The 19,894-nt window shown below is 41.0% G+C and overlaps 1 protein-coding gene across 13 annotated transcripts in view; it reads left to right on the top strand.

Moving 5' to 3' along the window:
• The window catches only part of ptprk (protein tyrosine phosphatase receptor type K), an 87,730-nt gene that overhangs the window by 54,401 nt on the left and 13,435 nt on the right, over nt 1-19,894 (top strand). For 5 of the 13 annotated variants that reach the window (XM_089021490.1, XM_089021487.1, XM_089021485.1 and 2 more), the window contains 16 exons: nt 4,033-4,215; nt 4,304-4,423; nt 4,502-4,611; nt 4,693-4,891; nt 4,971-5,076; nt 5,156-5,228; nt 5,414-5,536; nt 6,171-6,245; nt 6,361-6,397; nt 11,062-11,197; nt 12,972-13,001; nt 15,980-16,140; nt 16,754-16,789; nt 18,308-18,319; nt 19,393-19,580; nt 19,703-19,790. In XM_089021490.1, coding sequence (XP_088877616.1) covers nt 4,033-4,215; nt 4,304-4,423; nt 4,502-4,611; nt 4,693-4,891; nt 4,971-5,076; nt 5,156-5,228; nt 5,414-5,536; nt 6,171-6,245; nt 6,361-6,397; nt 11,062-11,197; nt 12,972-13,001; nt 15,980-16,140; nt 16,754-16,789; nt 18,308-18,319; nt 19,393-19,580; nt 19,703-19,790 — 1,677 coding nt within the window. The remainder of the gene's footprint in view (nt 1-4,032; nt 4,216-4,303; nt 4,424-4,501; nt 4,612-4,692; nt 4,892-4,970; nt 5,077-5,155; nt 5,229-5,413; nt 5,537-6,170; nt 6,246-6,360; nt 6,398-11,061; nt 11,198-12,971; nt 13,002-15,979; nt 16,141-16,753; nt 16,790-18,307; nt 18,320-19,392; nt 19,581-19,702; nt 19,791-19,894) is intronic. The other 8 variants (XM_089021491.1, XM_089021494.1, XM_089021492.1 and 5 more) reach the window with 5 other exon arrangements.

Here is a 19,894-nt window from a genome sequence, read left to right as displayed (position 1 = left end):
GGAGTAATATGAGCTTGAAATGAGGGCGGCTTTCCAAAATACAATCCAAAATATACATTTGTATAGCGCTGTAACAGCTGAAAAAGTTATAACAAAGTGCTAACATGGACAAAAGGCAATTGATGCCCCCTTGTGGAAGGAAAAAACATTGCCAAAGGTTTGACCAACGCTTTATCGGCAACCCCGCAAGAAAAAACAAAACCCGAACAAATTCCGGAATGGCCTTCCACATCACACTTTTCAATTCCCAAATAAATTTGGGAATGCAGCGAATGAGTTAATGAATAACTACAGTAAAGTCTCGTTATATCGATATTCAAGGGAGTCCGAAAAATATCGATATAACCGGGACTATCGATATATCCGACCCTGTTTGCATATAATTTTCTCTGTGCGTGCATAGAAATAGTATCGATATAACCGGGACTATCGATATATCCGATATCGATATAACGAGACTTTACTGTATTTTTCAAATTTGAAGAACAAAAAATAACTGGGACAATTTGAAATTTTGGTTCGGACTTTAGCAATCAGGGAATTTCACAAGTTTGATTTGCTTTCACGGGCCGAATAAAAAGGTATGGCGGGCCAGATTTGGCCTTTGGGCCTTAACTTTGACACTGTGCGTTAAAAAGATGAGGGTAGTTATTTAATTGTCTCTGTGCTGTTTCTTCAGTTTCTGTCTGTGTTCATGTTTTTTTTAAACTATACACGCACACACACATACACACACTTCTCAATTTTCCCTCTGTGGTGATTTATTGCTCTTGTCTGAAGACTGAAATATATTAGAGTTGGAGTGAATAGTTTATGGCTGATGAAGTAGCTTTTAATCCAAAAGGTTGAGCCTCCAAAATCTTTTTCTCACACACCACACAGAAAATACAAGAGACTCACAATATCTCTACTATTGCCGCACAAGCTCAGCATCACATGGATTAATGGGCAAATAAAGGCACAGAAGTCTCACACCTTTGCACATATATGGGGGACCCCCACATATAAGATGCATCATTGAGTGGGCAGCATGGTTCTTGTAAGACTTGCACTTTGTATACAATGCACCCGACGTGGAAGCCATTTTCTAGCTTTGTATTATTTCATCGTGAAATGAAAGAATGACTTTAATTTCTTCCTTGCGACAGCGGAAGGATTACCAAGAACTAATTGGACAGATTAACGTGGATTTTGCTGCATTTCCCGTCAACTCTTTTCTGCTCCCTCCCACTCCCAACCTTTCTCCCGTTTTTCTTCAAAAAGATTTTTTGTTCTATGGGCTTCTGGCTACATGCAGCCTAGCTTCTCCCTCTGGTGTTTATTGAGAGATTTTTTTTCCTCCTACCGTGTACGACCATTTCATTTAGTTTCATTCCACCGCTTTTGTTTTGTGTTTTTTAATACCAACCTCTGGTGTTGTACCGATATGACGCCCGCCGTCCTTGGTGTTATTGTTTGGGTGTTTATTGGCATTGTTGTTGTTTTTCAAACGCTCCTGACTGTGGAGAACAAAGCCTTTTAGTTCCAACATGAATCCAACCGTTTGTCTGTTTTACCGGAGGAGGGGAAGGGCACAAGGCAGCCTCTGTGGTTTTCCATTGAACCGGGTCCCGTCTGACTTTGGCCGTGTTCCATTCGAGTTATCGTCACTCCACGTTTCTCCTCCTGTTGCCCCTCCACCCTTCTTTCCTACATTCCCTTTATCTTCCCTTTGCTCCCTATAGCCTCGGTTTAATTTTCTCTCTTAAATTGCTTCTTTTTTTCTTTCTATCCTTTGAGTAAACGGGCGAGAGGCGACATGGCTCGAAAAATATGAGGAGCCATACTTTTTTTCCGTTGCGTTCACACACACTCCTCATTTGGTTATGTTAGGATGAACTCAGATGCGAACGCTATGTCAGAGATAGTCGTTCAGACACTGTGAACAAAGGCTCAAACACAGGACGGATGTTTTTACTGCCGGCAGGGGACGCAGCCATTCATGACGGACGCCCAAATTTCTGCAGCCCTCTGCCAAGCTATTTATTGAGAGTATATGCAAATTTAAGTCATACATTAGTAAAACATAGTCTTTTTGATTTGATGCCCTTGGACGTCCCAAGCACCAACAACTATAAAACAACAGAACATATACATTTTAATTAGTTGTCCTTTCCATGAACTGATAAATTTGTAACCTGGCTAATTACCTATTCCTGTGAAGGAGTTTACCAAGTTGTAAATTAGTCCAAGGCCATATCACCTGCATGAAGATGGCAGTTTAACAGGCTGTGTCTGTTCACCTTTGATTGACCCCAGATTTTCTGTGCTTCCATTCTAAGCATGAAACTTTTAAATATGATCACTTCTATTCTTTCTATTCTCTATCACACTATCAACCAAACAATCCAACTGAGACTGCTAGCCATCAAACCTCACTGCCAGGTGAGGTTTGAAAAAGGTGTCTCTTAGATACTTAGATTCCAGGTTTTGACTTACAGATTTTTTTCAAGTGGGCAACTTTTGGACCGAGAGTAAATCAGACAAAAGTTGCGTGTTTTTACTCATGATTAGCGCCAATTGAAGTCAAAAGAAAGACAACAGGGACAAAAATGCAAGGCGGATTGAAATGTCATCAATCTACAAGTAGCTCTTCACATTAGCGAGCATGACTGTTTTCACGATTGACAATCTATGTGATTCTATTAGTGAGCCATTTCAATCGTAACGTCAAACCACAGGATCATCGTGTGTGCACGATTCCAGACTCGCCCTTGGCAATACGTTCTTATCAGCGCCACGGACGCTTTCTATGTTCATGTGTACAATTCAGGAGATTTACAAGAAACCTTTTTCGATACAAAGCCATCAACAATAGGGACCCCAATCTTCGGTCAAACTAAGATTACCCCGAACCTCGGGGAGACACTTTGTGTAAGATTAACAGGAGTTATGGCTCCAGGCACCGGGAGACGCCCGCCCGCACACATATTTATGGGTAATAACAGCGTGTCAGCGATGTGCCTTGCATGTGCGCTAAGCGACGGACAGATAATGGCTTGTCAATGCTAGCGACAAGTTTGTGTCCTTGCACTGCCTCCTCAAAAGAAAGAAGGGATGAAGAAAACTTTTCCCTCCCCTCCTTTTAACCTATCACAGGTTTGTTTTTTAGTAGTATTTTCGAGAGACGACGATTTGTTACGATGCATCAGAAAGGAAAACCCAAAATAACAATTCATTGTTTTCTCCCACTACACCGCACGCTGCACGGTTTGTATCCGAAGGCAATGGATGTTTTCCATTATCTGTTTGCACCGGTGTAATTACATAAACGCCAGGAACCGCGAAGGCACACAAAAATCCATTCTACGACTGGATGGATGCATGGCTTGAGGAGCCCGCGATGAGAAGAAAGAAGCATTGATGTTTATGTGGAACTGCCGCGGCTTGGAATTTACGTGGTACAAGAGATGTGAAACAATCTCTTTTCTTCAATGGATGCTACAGCTTTTTGTTTGCTGTCAACATTTAGCTTATAGCAGGTATGCACATGATCCTTTTCTCCCTGATCCACTGGTGAAAATGACACTGTGATCATCTCCTGTTTCTTCGAGAACTGCTTCATACAACAGAGGGTGTAAAAAGTGCTTTATATTGAATGACTGTCTTTGTCTTTTTTGTTGTTATTTGGAATGTAGTTTTGTTGTTGTTATTTTGACTTCAAGATGGCGCCACGAGAGTGGCTGCCTTTACAGCAGCTCCTGTATTTTGTTTTTCTACTTCTTCCTTTCCTTTCCTTTCCTCTAACTTTCATCACTTTTCTGCTGTGAAATGTACATTTCTCCACTGCAAGACTAATAAAGGCTAATCCAATCCAAAATCCAATCAAATTATAAATTGTTTTAACCCTTTTTGAATGATAAAGCTGTTTGGGCAGCAGTGGTAGCGGTGCCTCTAAAACCATTTCTCACTGTCATATGCAAATTAATGTACTCCCCATACAATCAATAAAATGCCTTTTTTTTACCTGCCAATTTGTTTTTCTCCCACCAGAGCCTATGCGCACACCAAAAAGACTGAAGATTGCAGAGACCAGGTCCCGCCTGATCGCGGTGGACTGGGAATCCTTAGGTTACAACATCACCCGTTGTCACACCTTTAACGTCACCATCTGTTATCACTACATGACGGCCAACAACCGCAGCAAAGCCGATTGTCTGGACATGGACCCAAAAGGTTAGCTTATGGTGTGATGTAATGTGTCGCGCTTGTCTTTGCAACATTCAGTTCTGCTGAGCAGCTTATAAAATGTTGTTCTTCACAGCACCACGCCACATCGTCGGAAACCTACCACCTTATACCAATGTCAGTCTCAAAATGATTTTGACCAATCCAGAGGGACGGAAAGAGAGTGATGAAACCATTATCCAAACAGATGAGGATGGTGTGATTTTTGTCTTTTTTTTTTCGACATTTTTGAGTGGCCAAAAATGCACATTCTCCTTTGTCTTTTCGTTTACAGTTCCTGGTGCAGTTCCCGCCCAGTCTGTTCGAGCCACACCTTTTGAGGATAGAATTCTTCTTCACTGGAAAGAACCATCAGAGCCTAATGGAATCATTATCCAATATGAGGCATGTTTATTTTACAGCTAACAATGATTGAATAACACTCCAGTACCAATTACAAAGGTGTCCATCTTTGTCCCGCCACAGATCAGCTACAGCGGTCTGCGTTCTTTCGATCCATCAGTACCCCTCCAGCGGCCGGGACTGACCGCCTTGCCCTCCAACGCCACCCATCACCTCTTCTCCCAGCTCCACCCGGGTGTCACTTACCAGCTCTCCATACGAGGATCCACCTCCAAGGGATTTGGTCCTGCTACTACTCTGAATGTCACCACGAATATTTCAGGTAGGAGGGGGAAGGGAATATTTTTATTAGCCATTTCTCATCACAATATGTTATTGATGTCACTGTGAACTGTTTGTAGCCCCAACTATAGATGAGTATGATGGGACAGAGGCCTTTCTCAATGAAACGGCGACAACCATCACAGTACTGCTGAAGCCCGCACAGGCTAAAGGAGCACCAATCAGGTGAATCCATTGGTATAACGCGCTATTTGGGTGACCAAATCCACCCAGAAATCTAACCTTGGATTTGATTTTCTTCCAGCGCCTACCAGATTGTAGTAGAGGAAGTGAATCCCCGGCGAAGTCGTCGCCAAACATCCTCGGACTGTTTTGAGGTGGTTATCAACGTTTTTGTCAAATCATTGACTTATTTTCCATGCTGTGATGTGTTTTTACATATTGACGATTATGATTCACTACTTTCTAGAGTGCAATTATAAGATTGTCTTTGACTCGGTGTCAACTGTATGGATTACACAGACTAGTGACAAAGTGCTTTGCTTCACTCCCGCTCTCCCAGGTCCCAGTTTCTTATCACAGTGCATCTACCGGTGGATCCCCGTATTATTATGCCGCTCAGCTGTCCCCCAGTAACCTCCCCGAGCCCGTCCCATTCACAGTTGGAGACAACAAGACGTACCAGGCATGTCTCTTTCAACCCATTACACATACGTACATATTTGCATTGGATTGGATTGGATTGGATTGGATTAGCCTTTATTAGTCTCGCAGTGGAAACATTTACATTTCACAGTGGCAAAGTTATGAAGGAAGATGAAAAGAAAGAAGTAGAAACAAAATACAGGCGCTGCTGTAAAGACAACCACCGTCGCTGTGCCATCTTGAAGTCAAAACAACAAACTAAATAAGAAATAATGTGACACAACACAAAAGACACAGTCATTCAATCTATGCGCCCTCTTTGTAGCATGAAGCAGTTGTAGATGAACGAGGGATCAAAGCGCCCTTTTCACCAGTGGATCGGGGACGTTATGGTGAAATATGCACATCTGCTACAAGCTAAATGTTGGGAGCAACTACAAAGCTGTAGCATCCATTGATGAAAATACACTGTCTCACATCTCTTGTCCCACGTAAATCCGCTTCAATACTAAGCCGCAACAGTTCCACATACTGTCCAACACCACTGACCTTTCCGCTTAACAAAGCGGGGCTGTGAAAATGATGCCCATTACAGGCGCAAAAAAAGCACAATCGCCCCAGAGCTGTCAAATGGTATTTGTGTATCTGAAGGTCAATTCAATTTTAATCCTCAGGGGTTTTTGAATCCTCCATTGGCTCCCAGGAAGAACTACAACATCTACTTTCAAGCCGTTAGCAGCACTGAGCGGGTAAATACTTGCATGAGCACTTGCACTCTGCTTATTATGAGGCGCTCATCAAAGGCCCAAAAGCAGGGCTGGTTTTTTTTTTTTTATTTAGATGTCATTTTTTTTCCCCCTTCAGGAAACTAAAACCCAGTGTTTGAGGCTTGCCACTAAAGGTAAGAACATTTAATTTAATTCACTCTCATGAAAAAAAGTGTTTAGATCTGTTGTAGGAGTTGTTGTTGATCTTGTTGTTAAAACAAAATCAGTCTGTTTAGATGCCCCACAGCCCCACCACCACCACCCCTCTAGTCCCTCTTAAAGCTGTTTATTCCTACTAACAGATTGTTGTGAACTGCATTAACAAGTTATCATCCTCTTAGCAACGGCAGAGTGTTCCATAAGAGCGGACATCCGCATCATGAGTATTAGAGAATATAATGCTAGAGAGAGAAATGTATGTGTGTGCGTGCATGGGTGCAAAAGATCAACATCCACTGAGTCTAAATGTGATTTTTTTTTTTTAATCTGGGGCCATATGTTTGACAGCCTAATACATTGGCTTCAAGAGATGCTTATTTAACCTGGAAATACAGACAGATGCATATAGATGTTTTCAGGAAAGGATCAGGTTACATCGCGGGTAAGTGTGTGTTGGGGGTGAAGGGAGGGTGAATCATCTGGGGAGGGTCTATGTTCTAAAAAGATGGCAATACGGCATGTGGCAAGTACCGTATTTTCCGGTGTATAAGCTGAACCTAAAAGCCTTTTTTTTTTTCGCGAAAAGATGACCCTCCGCCTTATACGCAGGTGCTCCTTATATGTGAAGTACTATTGGGCCACAACAGGTCTCACAACTACTATCAGCATCCACAGACTCCATTTCCCCTTATAGGAGTTGTGCTTAACCGCAGCCTCTACTGTTATGCCTTATAATGTGGGTGTGCCTTATATTTTGAAGCCTTATACTCCCGTATACCTTATACACCGGAAAATAGGGTAAATGCCGTGAGCACACCGCACTTCCAAACAGCTGCTTTTGGATGTGCGATAATTCACATTTTAATGACATAAATTTAAACATCATTTCAGCGAAATGGCGAAGAGGAAAGGTCAGAGTCGATGCACGCACTCATTTGTGTCGTTATCATCCTCCGAAAAAAGAAGTCTTGTCAGCCATCACTGAACTGACAGACCAGGCTCTGCCCCCGTAGACCTTGAAGGATTGTTAAACCGGACTGTAAAAAGGGACATTATTTCGAGTACAATCAGCCTTAATGACCGCAGAAAGAATCATTAAAGTAGATTTAGTTGCGCGCGCCATAACGGCTGCGTTATGGAGCGGACAGCTCGATAGAGAGAAGTCACCGGTTCTGGTTGCAATCATTATTATTTGATGATTATCCAGAGCCATCTGTTTTAACAAGTTTTTTTCACTCCGTAAGGAATTGTAAATAGACAACACAGTGTGTTAGAATCAGGATCACCCCCCCCCCCCCCCCAAAAAAAAAAAAATGGCTTGAGGCGATTATGATGTCATTCTGTAGGTGTGGTTCACAATTTACAATAGTTTCCAGATGTCATTAACTTTCCTTTGTCAAACATTCCATGGATCAAATATATATATATATATATATATATATATATATATATATATATATATATATATATATATATATATGTATATATATATATATATATATATATATATATATATATATATATATATATCTCACTGTAATCTATGAAAAGGCTTCTTCAGCCGTAATCTCTATTTCTTTGAAGGTGTCGTAAATTTTGCTCCTCATCCGAAGAGCTTCGTCAGTGAACTAAAGTTGTGCTGCTAACTCTAACCCTATATATATCCCTCATGGACAGGGGTGGTGGTACCAGACCTCTGCTCTGATAGGTGCCTTGTCTAAGGTTGGGGGAGCAGCTAGTCTGGCTGATTACCTTTAATGTCTATGCCTGGCTCTGATTGCTCCATTAGCTCTGGTATCACCTCATTAGCATGGCTAAGCTTACGTGATAACGACCTAAGAAGTCTGTTGTGAGCACATTCTAAATTACACCTTAAACCGCCATAGCGATTTAATGAAGGGTTTAGCTGTTTTACAAAAATGGCTTCTTTTACTCTTATTTTAAACCATCTATTTTCTTTAGCTAAGATTTTAACCTGACTGTTGTAAAATGAGTGGTCCCTGCTCCAAGGTTGGGGGAGCGGTAGACTACTCCCTGAAGCTAATCTGATACCTCAAATGTTCTATGCCTGGCTCCGATTGCCCATTAGCGCTGGTATCACCTTAGAACAGAGACCTATTAGAGCAGAGGTCTCGCACTGCCACCTCTGTCCATTAAGGATACATTTAGGGCCAGAGTTACCAGCACAACTTTCGTTCACTGCCGAAGGTCTTTGGATGAGGAGCGAAATGTCCGATACCTTCAAATACAGTACAGATGACGGCTGAAGAAACATTTTCATCGATGGACCACTCCTGTATGACTGAGAGCCCACACAGATGAAACTCACTGTAATGTCAATCATTTTACGTTCTGGCCTGTCAAATGAGCCACTGTAGATCACGCTCCTTCACAATATTCTGCCAATGTCCAGTCCAACTCAAAATCATGGTAGCTGTGCGGCCCAGCCTTAGCCCTGCGGCTCAAGTTTCTTCAAGTGTTTCAGTTTAGTGTCATTGGGATGCATGGATGGGGAAATTCACACTGAGAAAACAGTACGAGGTCCCGAAGCGTTGGCTCTGTTCCATTTTGTGGCGTGTCTCATTTTCCCTCTTAAATGGGAGAACCGTCAGGGGAGTTCAAGTTACCAGTGTCATCATCTTGTGATTTGTGTTTGCCGATACTTGCCGAGCATTAAATAGGTCATCGTCCCTTCTCGTCGCGTGGCCCCGCCGACTTGGAAACATGAGCGAAGTGACAGAATTGAACATTTCCCGCAGTGATCGGGCAGAAAGGCACACTAATGGTCGCAGAGGTCAGACGACTGTCCCTTCTTTTCTCTCTCCGCCCGTCTGCGAGCGTGCGTGCGCTGAGGCGTGCATCCGGGAAGGGGGATTAAGTGTTGGTGGTCCTATTAGTTCATCTTCGGTGATTGTATATTGTCATTGTTGCCTCTGGGACTTTTTTGTTTGTACGTGTGAGTCTACTGACCTGGATAATTAATTTTTTTACGGGAATTAAAAGCCACTACGGGCATTTATGAGGTCATACTTAGTTGTAATATTCCACATATTTAGTCTTCTAGCGTTTATATTGTAGATGACATAATGTCGCATTTTCAAAGAACTCTGCTTGTGAAATATTTCCCAACCATATAATATGCTTTCTTTCGGCTTATCTCTTCAGGGATCGCCACAGCGAATCAATGTCCTCCATCTAACCCGGTTTTGTGCATCCTCTTCTCTCACATCAGCTACCTTCATGTCCTCTTTGACCACATCCATAAACCTCCTCTTCGGTCTTCCTCTCGGTCTCCTGCCTGGCAGTTCAAGGCTCAGCATCCTTCTCCCGATATAGTCGCTCTCTCTCCTCTGGACATGTCCAAACCATCTCAGTCTGGCCTCTCTAACTTTCTCTCCAAAGCCTCTAATATGAGTTGTCCTTCTAAAGTAGTCATTTCTGATCCTATCCAACCTGGTCACTCCCAACGAAAACCTCAACATCTTCTGCTCTGCTACCTCCAGCTCTGCTTCCTGTCTTTTCTTCAGTGGCACTGTCTCAAGTCCAAACATCATGGCTGGTCTCACCACTGTGTTATACACTTTTCTTTTCATCCTAGCTGAAACCCTTCTATCACACATCACACCTGACATTTTTCTCCAGCCGCTCCAGCCTGCCTGGACATGCTTCTTCACCTCTTTTCCACACTCTCCATTGCTCTGGACAGTTGACCCCACGTACTTAAAATCCTCCACCTTCTTTATCTCTTCTCCCTGTAGAATCACTCTTGCACTTGGAGCCCTCTCATTCATGATGATGATGATGATAATAATAATAATAATAATAATAATAATAATAATAATAATAATAATAATAATAATAATAATAAAATAAAAAAGAACAAGAGATTATCTTTATCTTGTTGATATTTAGCATTGTAAATGGATTAGCATTCGATGGATATGCATTTGTCTTTATTTTGGATTACTTGGATTATCCTAATACGCTAATGTCTCACTGTGCAATCCGAACCGTTGCGACGTCATGAGATCACTAAATAGTGACGAGGAGCAGCAAAACAGCTTTGTGCTTTTGTCATCAACAAGATCACAATCGCGCTACGTCTCGTCCTTGTGAATAATATTTTTACAGTATTTCAAATTCCTTGAAATAATCACAACTAGTATAACGGCAAAGTGCGAGAACTCAGAACATTTTTATGTTTTTCTTTCCTGTATTGCGCAATAGAAACGCACACAAGTGGATTTTAATGAGCTTTGTGTGGATATTAATACTCATATTTCTGAGATCCCCAGACAGACGCTTTAGCTATATTTGTGTCATGCATGACTGTTACCATGGTATTTATTTTGGCAGGGATATCAAAGTCTTGATATAAACGCAAACACGCTAAAAAAGTTGGTGGTATTTCGACACCTCCCCAACCCGCCCCCTAAGTGACATTTGCTTTACAGAAGGCTGCACAGTAAGAGATGATTAGAAAATCTGTATTTTTTAAAAACGTTTGCACGACATTGTTTTACAGAAGTGATGTATAAACTAGAAAACGATGGACTTGAATGAACTGAAATTAACGAGCGACACATGTTCAGAAATCAGGAACCAACCACAAAATAACGTCATTGTCATTATCCCTAAGGGGCGACTGAGGAGCCCGAGGTCATCCCGGACCCCGCCAAGCAGACGGACCGAGTGGTGAAGATCGCCGGGATCAGCGCCGGTGTCCTTGTCTTCATTCTGCTGGTGCTGCTAGCCATCTTATTGGTCAAGAAGAGGTGAGCGACACACCCCGAAACGTTGGCCGTCGCCTCACCGTGCGTACGCATGCAGGTCAAAGAACGTGCCAAGACGGAAATGTGCACACTCTTGTTGTGTTGGTCTCGATATTTGCTGTCACGGCACCATCCTTCATTCATCTACCATGAACGTTGATCTCCCTGTAGAGACACTCTTGATTATTTATTTTTGTATTTATCTCTCTATCTATTTGTTTGTTTGTTTGTTTGTTTATTTGTTTGATTATTTGGTTATTTAGTTTTTTATTTTATTTATTTATTTATCTATCTATTTAGTTTATTCATTTGTTTATATATTTATGTTTGTTTTTTTACATATTTAATTTTGCTTATATATTTATATATTTGTTTTTGTTTATTTATTGTTTTTATTTTTATATGTTTCTTTATTTTTATTTATTTATTTTTATATGTTTATTGATTTATTAATTAAAATAGTATTTAATGTTTTTTTTTATTTTTTATATCTTTGTTTTTGCTAATCTTTATTAATTTTTAATTCATTAATTAATTTATATATTTATTTATGTATTAATGTATTTTTGTTTATTGATTTGTTTATCTATTTATTGGTTATTTTTGTTTATTTATTTTTATGTATTTACAGTAAAGTCTCGTTATATCGATATTCTCGGGAGTCAGAAAAAATATCGATATAACCGGACTATCGATATATCCGATCCTGCGGCATGTAAATTTTCTCCTTGCGTTCATAGAAATAGTATCGTGATAAGCAGTACTATCAATATAATATAGTTCTTTTTTAATTAATTAATGTATTTATTTTTGTTTATTTATGTGAGTTATGTGACTCATATTTAAATGAGTCTGAAACATCCGATTAACAATTGTAGCATAGTCTACAAATGCAAAAGCTAATTTTGTATCACACACATGAGACAAAGGATGGATCAATATCATTCATTCAGCACAGTGTAAACATGCAGGCATTGCCATAATTATACATACTGTGAGTACAAGGTTTGCCCCATGCCACAAAAAACATCAGCATGTTGTTTAAGTGTTTCAATTTTTTTTCCAACTTAATCCAATATGGAAGCACTTGGATTGCTACCGGTGAAAGTTTGGTGCACAGCATCACCATGTGGCGACACGAAACACTTACAACTTACCAAAGGTTCACCACTCTGCACAGAGCAGCCCCCCCCCCCCCCTTCTCCTTTTTCAAATGTCAACAGTGACATCACTGGAAGTGCAAAACAATCCATGAATTTCTGCAAATTTAATTTTGGGATGTGTTTGGTGTTTGATTTCTGAGAATGTGGATCAAATGGATCACCATTGTTTTTCTGGTGGACAATCTTTGGGGAGATCAATATCCATCGTCACCGAACTTTGAGCAATACTGCATCTTTAAAATGGTGGGACTTGTTAAACATCCAATTGATCTTTAAATTTTGAGGATGAATCATGGCAGCAAAATATTGCAAGGATGGTAAAAAAAAAATGGAAAGCGGAGTCAGGAAGCTTGTATTGAATTAATTGTCACCAGTCATTTGATTCTTTTCGGAATTTGTTTTCAGATTTGAAACATAATTTTTGGGGGAAAAAAGCCCCTAGTGTTGCAAACCTTTTTATTATTATTTTTTATTTTATTTTTTGCATGACCCAAAGATGCTTTTTTCTGTTTCTGTTGTTGCTGGTTTTTGGGACCGGCAGGGACAGTATTGTCCTAGTTTGCATATTCATGACCCTTATGTCTCTTTGCTTTCTGATTGGCTCACAACCCCAGGAGGACCTACTATTCGTACTCTTATTACCTGTAAGTAAACAACAAGTGAGCCAACAATCGGCGCTGTCCAGGTGCTGATCTCTTACTGGGCTAATTAGTGGTTAGATGTTGTTCTTTTTATTTATTTTTTATTTTTTATTTTTTTAAAGATGCAGTATACTTTTTTCAAGACAAAACACACATTTTCAGCTCTGACCAACCAGCCAAACCCATCCTCATTGACGCCCTTGCCGGGGTGTTGGACAATTCACCGTAGCCTCAGTCATAGAAGCCTCTTCCTCACATTCAAATCATTCCTGATTTTGGCAGCACATAACGAACGAGGAAAACGTCGCTAAACCCAAAACGGTGATGTAGTCTAACTAAGACTGAACTGACGGTGAATTGCCCTCAACCCCGGTGTCCTCCACATATGCTCCAAAGTCGCTCGGAAGCAGACGTCTTGCTTAGAGGACCCGAGCCGTCTACAGAGGCAGGCCGGAGTGGGACCACATAGGCCCGAGCGAGCGTGTTATTTGAAAAAAGAATGCTGCACTTGTGACTTGTAGCTCTATGTGCATGTAGTCATGTGACCATCCATCCGACCATCAAGTCACAGGTATCATGGAAGTCTCTTTGCTGACAGTGACCCCTCTTTTTTTTTATTTTTTTTTGTGGGAGGCTTTTCGTTTTGCTCCTGTGGTGGTTCCATGTCTTCTCCGTCTTATTTTCTCGCTGCCTTTAAGCCCGCTCTCATGGCCTTGACCAAAAATGGTGACGTCAAGTGAATCAAATTCGCTTCACTGTTTCCCACCTGGTCAGTCAGAGCCATATCAGCGTATCAGTCTGGCAACTTAGCAAAACTTTCCAAAGGGAATTATTCTTGGATCGTCCTTCAGCATTTGAACACGTTTCGAATGTGATAAAATTTCGTCTGTCGCCATTTTAGTAAAACGTGGAATAAAAGCCATGCGAATAATTGGGATGTAAGTTGTCTGAACTGATACATACAACGGCTCAGGGTGTGTAACTTGCTTTGTCATGCTCAAAATCTGCTCAGGTCTTCGTTCTCCTTGGAGTTTTTTTGTGTGTATTGGACCTCCTGGGAATTCCATTTCACTATTTACATCTCTATTTCTTTCCCTTCTGCTTTGAAACACTTTCATTTTAGCACCCGTTTTTCATTCTGCACTTTTTCAAACACTTCTTTGTCTATGTCAACAGCCTGTGGAGAAAAATAGTAAGGTGTTTCGATTAAGATACATCTCTCTCCCGAAGTCTTCCTTTATCATAATGCTTGACTCTATCTGACCCTCAATGAGACTTTTATGATTGTGTTGAGTCAATGCGGTGTCTTGCTGCCTATTCTTCTATTGGGAGTTTTCAAATGCTTTTGTCAGATGAAGAAATATGTCAGTCTGTCACATCTTTTACCGCCCGGGTGTTTATTTTCTTTTTTTCTCTGGCTACACACCTGCAATGAAAGGTTTTGTCTTTGGCTAACTTGAGTTCAAGGGTCATTTCCGAGTTCCCCTTTGCTCCTTCAGTTGAGCCCGGTACATGCTGCCATCTGCTACTTCATAATCTGCCATCCTTGCCTGTTTCTTTTCCTCTTCTTTGTTATTTTTCTTCTTCCTCTCCTCTTTTATTCTCCTTTTCCTTTGCATTTTGAATCGGCCGCCTGCAGCCCACAGCTAAGCTAGATACTTTGTGATGCCGTGTTTTCCTCATATAAGTGGCTGTCCTTCCCGAAAAAAGGCAATATCATTAATGCCTTCGTCCAATGGACGTATTGGGTTGCTATTTGAATTTGTGGACACTGTTCCTCACCAAGCACCATTGTAAGGTTACCTCAGCCTATTGCGAGCCAATAATAAGAATAATAATACATTTTATTTCTAAGCGCCTTTCATAACTCTCAAGGACACTCTACAGTCACATCAGTTCTGACTGAAAGAAAAGTTCATCTGTTATATCAAGCAATTTTGCTGAAGAAAAGTTGCAGCTGTTCTCATGCCGCATTATTTTATTCTACCTTTATTCAGTTTAAATGACGTTTAATTAATTTGTATTAGTGGTGGACTTTCAATAGTGCTCTGTCTGAATCAATCCACTAGCGGTTGCCAAGGAAATAACTTGTGACTTGAAGAAACTTAAGAAATCTTCTTTTCCTTTCGGCTTTTCCCTTCAAAGGGTCGCCACAGCAAATTTTGCTAGCAAAAATAGTGACCATCTATTCTTGAAAATTCCGTCTTGGAAATGGCTTTAAATCTGCAACCAAATCCATTTCTTCTCTTCCTTCAGTCATTGTGGGTTGACAAACCGCTATTAAATCAATACAAACATATATTGGCTTATGCAGCTCGCTACAGATACAGTGTGCTAGCTCTGGCCAGTATGCGCTTATCACTAGTGGTTCGTGACTAGTCAGTCATAGTCTGCGAAAACTCTGACGTTTCCAGTGCCTTCGAGCAGGCCTTGGGTTGCCAACTCGAAATCTGATTGGTTAAAGCAACAGTGTCATCGGCATTGATTGTTATGCTCCAGGGCCTGCAGAACTGATTGTGAAGGCATCCAGGTAGATTTCTGAACCTGGCAACAAATGATGGCTAAAATATGATTATTGGCTATATGTTTAGAAATGAAAACATGCGTCTGGAAGCAACGCAGCAGGGGAAAAGTAATTAAAGGAAGCCGAAAAACAACTTTTATTATTTAATTATTGAATTATTGAATAGGAATTCATTGACATAATATAATTCACATTAGTCTGTGATTCAGATATTTTTAGGCCAATAGAGAAAGCCTTGAAGGCCCTGACGGCCCACCACGGATTTGTGTATATACCTGAACAACAAGTAACAATACCCCCGCCCCCAAGCCACTATATGAGGAAATATGGTATACATCATGTTTAAAGATCTCCCAAACTGGCAGTGTCCTGCAGGATAGCCAATGACGAATTTAAAATCCAATTAATCATGGCTAACAAGTGGCTAACTCCACTTGTCTTTTTCCACCCTTGACAGGAAGCTCGCAAAGAAGCGCAAGGACGCCATCGGAACCACCCGGCAGGAAATGACGCATATGGTTAACGCCATGGACCGCAGCTACGCCGATCAGAGCACTCTGCACGCCGAGGACCCCATGGCAGTGACCTTCATGGATTCGCACAACCACAACAGCAGATGTACCTTGCTTTGTTTATTCATCCGATAATAAGTGACATGAAGTCGAATAGTCTTACAAAATCTAAAACTGTTTTATATTTTTGTTTGCATGCGTTTTTTTCAACATATCAGGACTCTGGAGACTGAATATACAGACACTCCCCTACTTGCAGTTATGAACATTGGTTCATAGGAACATTTTTGTCATAACATGTAGTATTCTTTCCAGTTGTACATGTACATATCTTTATAGAGCATATATTTTATTAAATGTTTATTTTTTCAGTACAAACCAATACAGGTTACTTATACAACCCTTAAACATACGTATACAAACCATAAACATACTTATATAAGCCTTAAACATACACTGAATCAACTTACGAACGAATTCACCTTATGAATGAATTCGGAACATACCTCGTTTATAAGTTGGGTAGCGCCTGTATTGAACGTTTTCTTGTTTTTCTGTTGGTGTTGCTTTTGTGTTTCAAAGTAACATGGGAAAAATGCAACTTTTGCACTCGGTAGTCGGACCTTGAAAAGTTTAAAAATCTCTTCTTGCCTCTAACACTCATTAGAGCGAGTATGAAAATTACAAATCTATTTCCTCACGGTGCTTCCTCCCCGCAGTGCCCAACGATCCTCTGGTCCCCACCGCTGTGTTAGGTGAGACCCCCAATAGGTTGAATATGTCACACTTCCACCCCTACAAAATGCCCGTAGCGTTTCACCAGTCATCATCATCTTTAGTGAGATCTTGTCATGTCTATCGCCTTACATCATTCAGCCCTGGTTTACCGTTAAAAACGCCCCCGATCTCATCATCCCATTTCGGAGTCTCTTGTGCGTTGTCCCGCTGGCATCTGTCCGCATGGGTGTATGGTTAAGCTCGAATAGCAAGGCTCATCGAGTCGAAGAAATGACAAGTGTCAACAATAGCGTTGAGCAAGCGTGACGAAAATTGACATTTAGCCTCGAGAGCTCGAAAGATAACAACGGTCAATATTCCTTGTGTGAAAACTTAACCCCTCAGCGCCAAGCAGACCATGTTTACAGTGACTTCCACATGCCAAAACCGGCCATGCTTTTTTGCTTTCCCACAGAGCACTTGGGATAGACAGTGTAATTACAAACCACCACCATCCCTTTGAGACCTAATTAATTCAACATTTTAGACCCATTTTGAGAGGCATCACATTTCCCGGACACCGACGCTAGAGAACAGAGAGAGAATGTTGTCAATACTGGAATCTGTGGTGTTTATTTTAAGTTCGTGAAAGGTTTGAGGGGTTCTATTTGCTGGGTTTTCATGCCTTATGGATTTAGTTTGGCGTAGACGGTGGAACACAATCAGTCTGAACGGCTTCCAAATCTTCCCCAAGAACCACCAAACATTGTTGATCATGTATTTCGTTGCCTTTAATTTGGACTGAAAGGTGTTTCTCCGTTCCGTCCTAACCAATCGCATCACAGAATGCGAAAGGGTGGAAGGAGCGTTGGGGGTAGCGGCAAAGTCTTGAGTTAAAAGATGCTGTCAGGTCAGGTTTGTTGTTAATTGGCGTGACGAGGGCAATAACTAAGCATAGCAGCCATTAATGAGCTGACACGTCGTCGGAGCGGAGAAAAGTCTCGGGTGGATGCAATAAACAAACGCCAGTTAATCGCTAGTTGCCAAGATGAGGCGACCCCCGAGCGTGGGCATTATACTCTGTGTCAATCAGTGACCGACCCCCTCCGACAGGACACTAATGTCACCCTGTGGTGGCAGGCCAAGTAGTTGGCAAAGGAAACAGTTAATTAAAAAAAAGTAAGCATTTCCGTGTGATAATCATAATAATAATAATAATAATAATCATAATGATACATCTTATTTGTAAGCGCCTTTCAAAGCTTGCAAGGACCCTTTACAATCACAAAATAGGGACATAGATAATACCACAGATACAATTCTAAAAAGAACAAGAGATAAAACTATACAGAGAATGTGATTTTAAATACGTTGGTTTTTGAGATGGCATAATTATTCAACAGATCTCACGTCCATATTCCCCGTCAGTCTTGGATGACATCATTCATTACATGTGCTCCTGTAAACAAACCACCCATGACAAATCAACACCCACTCCAGTCTGACATTTTACTGATGTTTTTTTTTTTTTTTTTTACTGCTGCTTGGACATGTAGTTCCAATTACAGGTAGGCAAGCAAATATTAACTCATTCACTGCCATTCCAAAATGTATTCATGAATTGAAAAACATGACGTGGAGCGCTATTCGTGAATTTGTTCTGGTTTTTGTTTTTTTCTTGTGTGGAGGTACTAATAAGGCGCTGTAAAGGTAAGATCGGGCCCAAAAAATCCAGCCCGACCCGACCCGCAAACCCGAAATTTCACGTCATTTGTGGAGGATTTATAAGAACAAATAAAAGGCTTTGTAACGAAATCTAACTCTAACAAGACTGTATAAACATTTATATCTGTTATATTTCTGTGGAGGTTACATTAAGCAACTATTTTCTGTAATTGACGGGCTTTTTCGAAGAGTTGACGGAAAATTTAAGGTCGTCCGTCATTTTGACGGGTTGTGCCATAAACCGCAGCAGCAACAGTACAAGAAGTGTGGCACTTTAAGAGACAGAGGCAAGAACACAGAAATACAATACATGTAGGAAATACATATAAAAATTAAATAAAGAATCACATTAGTTTAGTATCCACACGTCATTTTAGTAGACATTTTTATAAACATAAAAAAAGTCGGACTCGGACTTAATATCTTGCCTCTAAAGCGCTGGTCAGACCTCTGACAATGTTTTTGCCCTTCCACGAGGGGGCAGCATTTCCCTTTAGCCCACGTTAGCGCTTTGTTACAGCTTCAGCTGTTGTTAAAGCGCGATATAAATCAATATGTATGTATTGTATTTTGTATAGCTGTCCCCATTTCAAGCTCAGATAACTCCAGACCCATGTAACTTGAGAATTAACTCATTTTTTTTCGATGAAAGAAGAGAGTCTAAGGTTTCTTACGCTGAATTGAATGCTTATGTAGTCCTAAAACTCAATCGTCTATGGGTCCTGGAATTTGAGTGAAAAAAAACATAAACCCTGGCACTTGAGTGGCCACATTTTTGCACATTGTCTGGCAGTGAATGAGTTAAGATGCAAATTACTCCGAAGTGGATACAAATCTCAAGTTATTCCCTTCAATTTTTTTTTTTCCCACATGAGCGTCGTCCAGCTTTAACTCTTGATCCATCTCCCCCGCGCAGACGAGAATCACAGTGCATCAGCGGCGGAAAACAGCCGTCTTCTGGATGTCCCCCGCTATCATTGCGAAGGCACCGAATCTCCCTATCAGACGGGACAACTTCACCCCGCCATCCGTGTGGCTGACCTCCTGCAACACATCAACTTGATGAAAACGTCCGACAGCTACGGCTTCAAGGAGGAATATGAAGTAAGTCGGCAAAAACTCCTCATTGCTGAGATTGCCCGGCGACCAATCCGAGATTGAGGATCACACATACGTTGTATTTAATGTTGTTTTCTGTTTTTTTGTGTCTGCTGTTGGTGATCCAGAGCTTTTTTGAAGGCCAATCAGCAACGTGGGACGTGGCAAAGAAGGAGCAAAACCGCACCAAGAACCGTTATGGCAACATTATCGCATGTGAGCCAGCACATATTTTGTTTTAAAGGACAACCGACATCACTTTTTTGTTTCCTAACTGACATCAGAAAAACGTTTTATAGCATCTAAAATATCCAAACCCG

Source organism: Hippocampus bargibanti, linkage group LG19, assembly GCF_051943395.1.
Source record: "Hippocampus bargibanti isolate YZ-2025 linkage group LG19, ASM5194339v1, whole genome shotgun sequence".
In the NCBI taxonomy this organism is placed as follows: domain Eukaryota; kingdom Metazoa; phylum Chordata; class Actinopteri; order Syngnathiformes; family Syngnathidae; genus Hippocampus; species Hippocampus bargibanti.
This window is presented reverse-complemented; position numbering and strand designations above follow the sequence as displayed.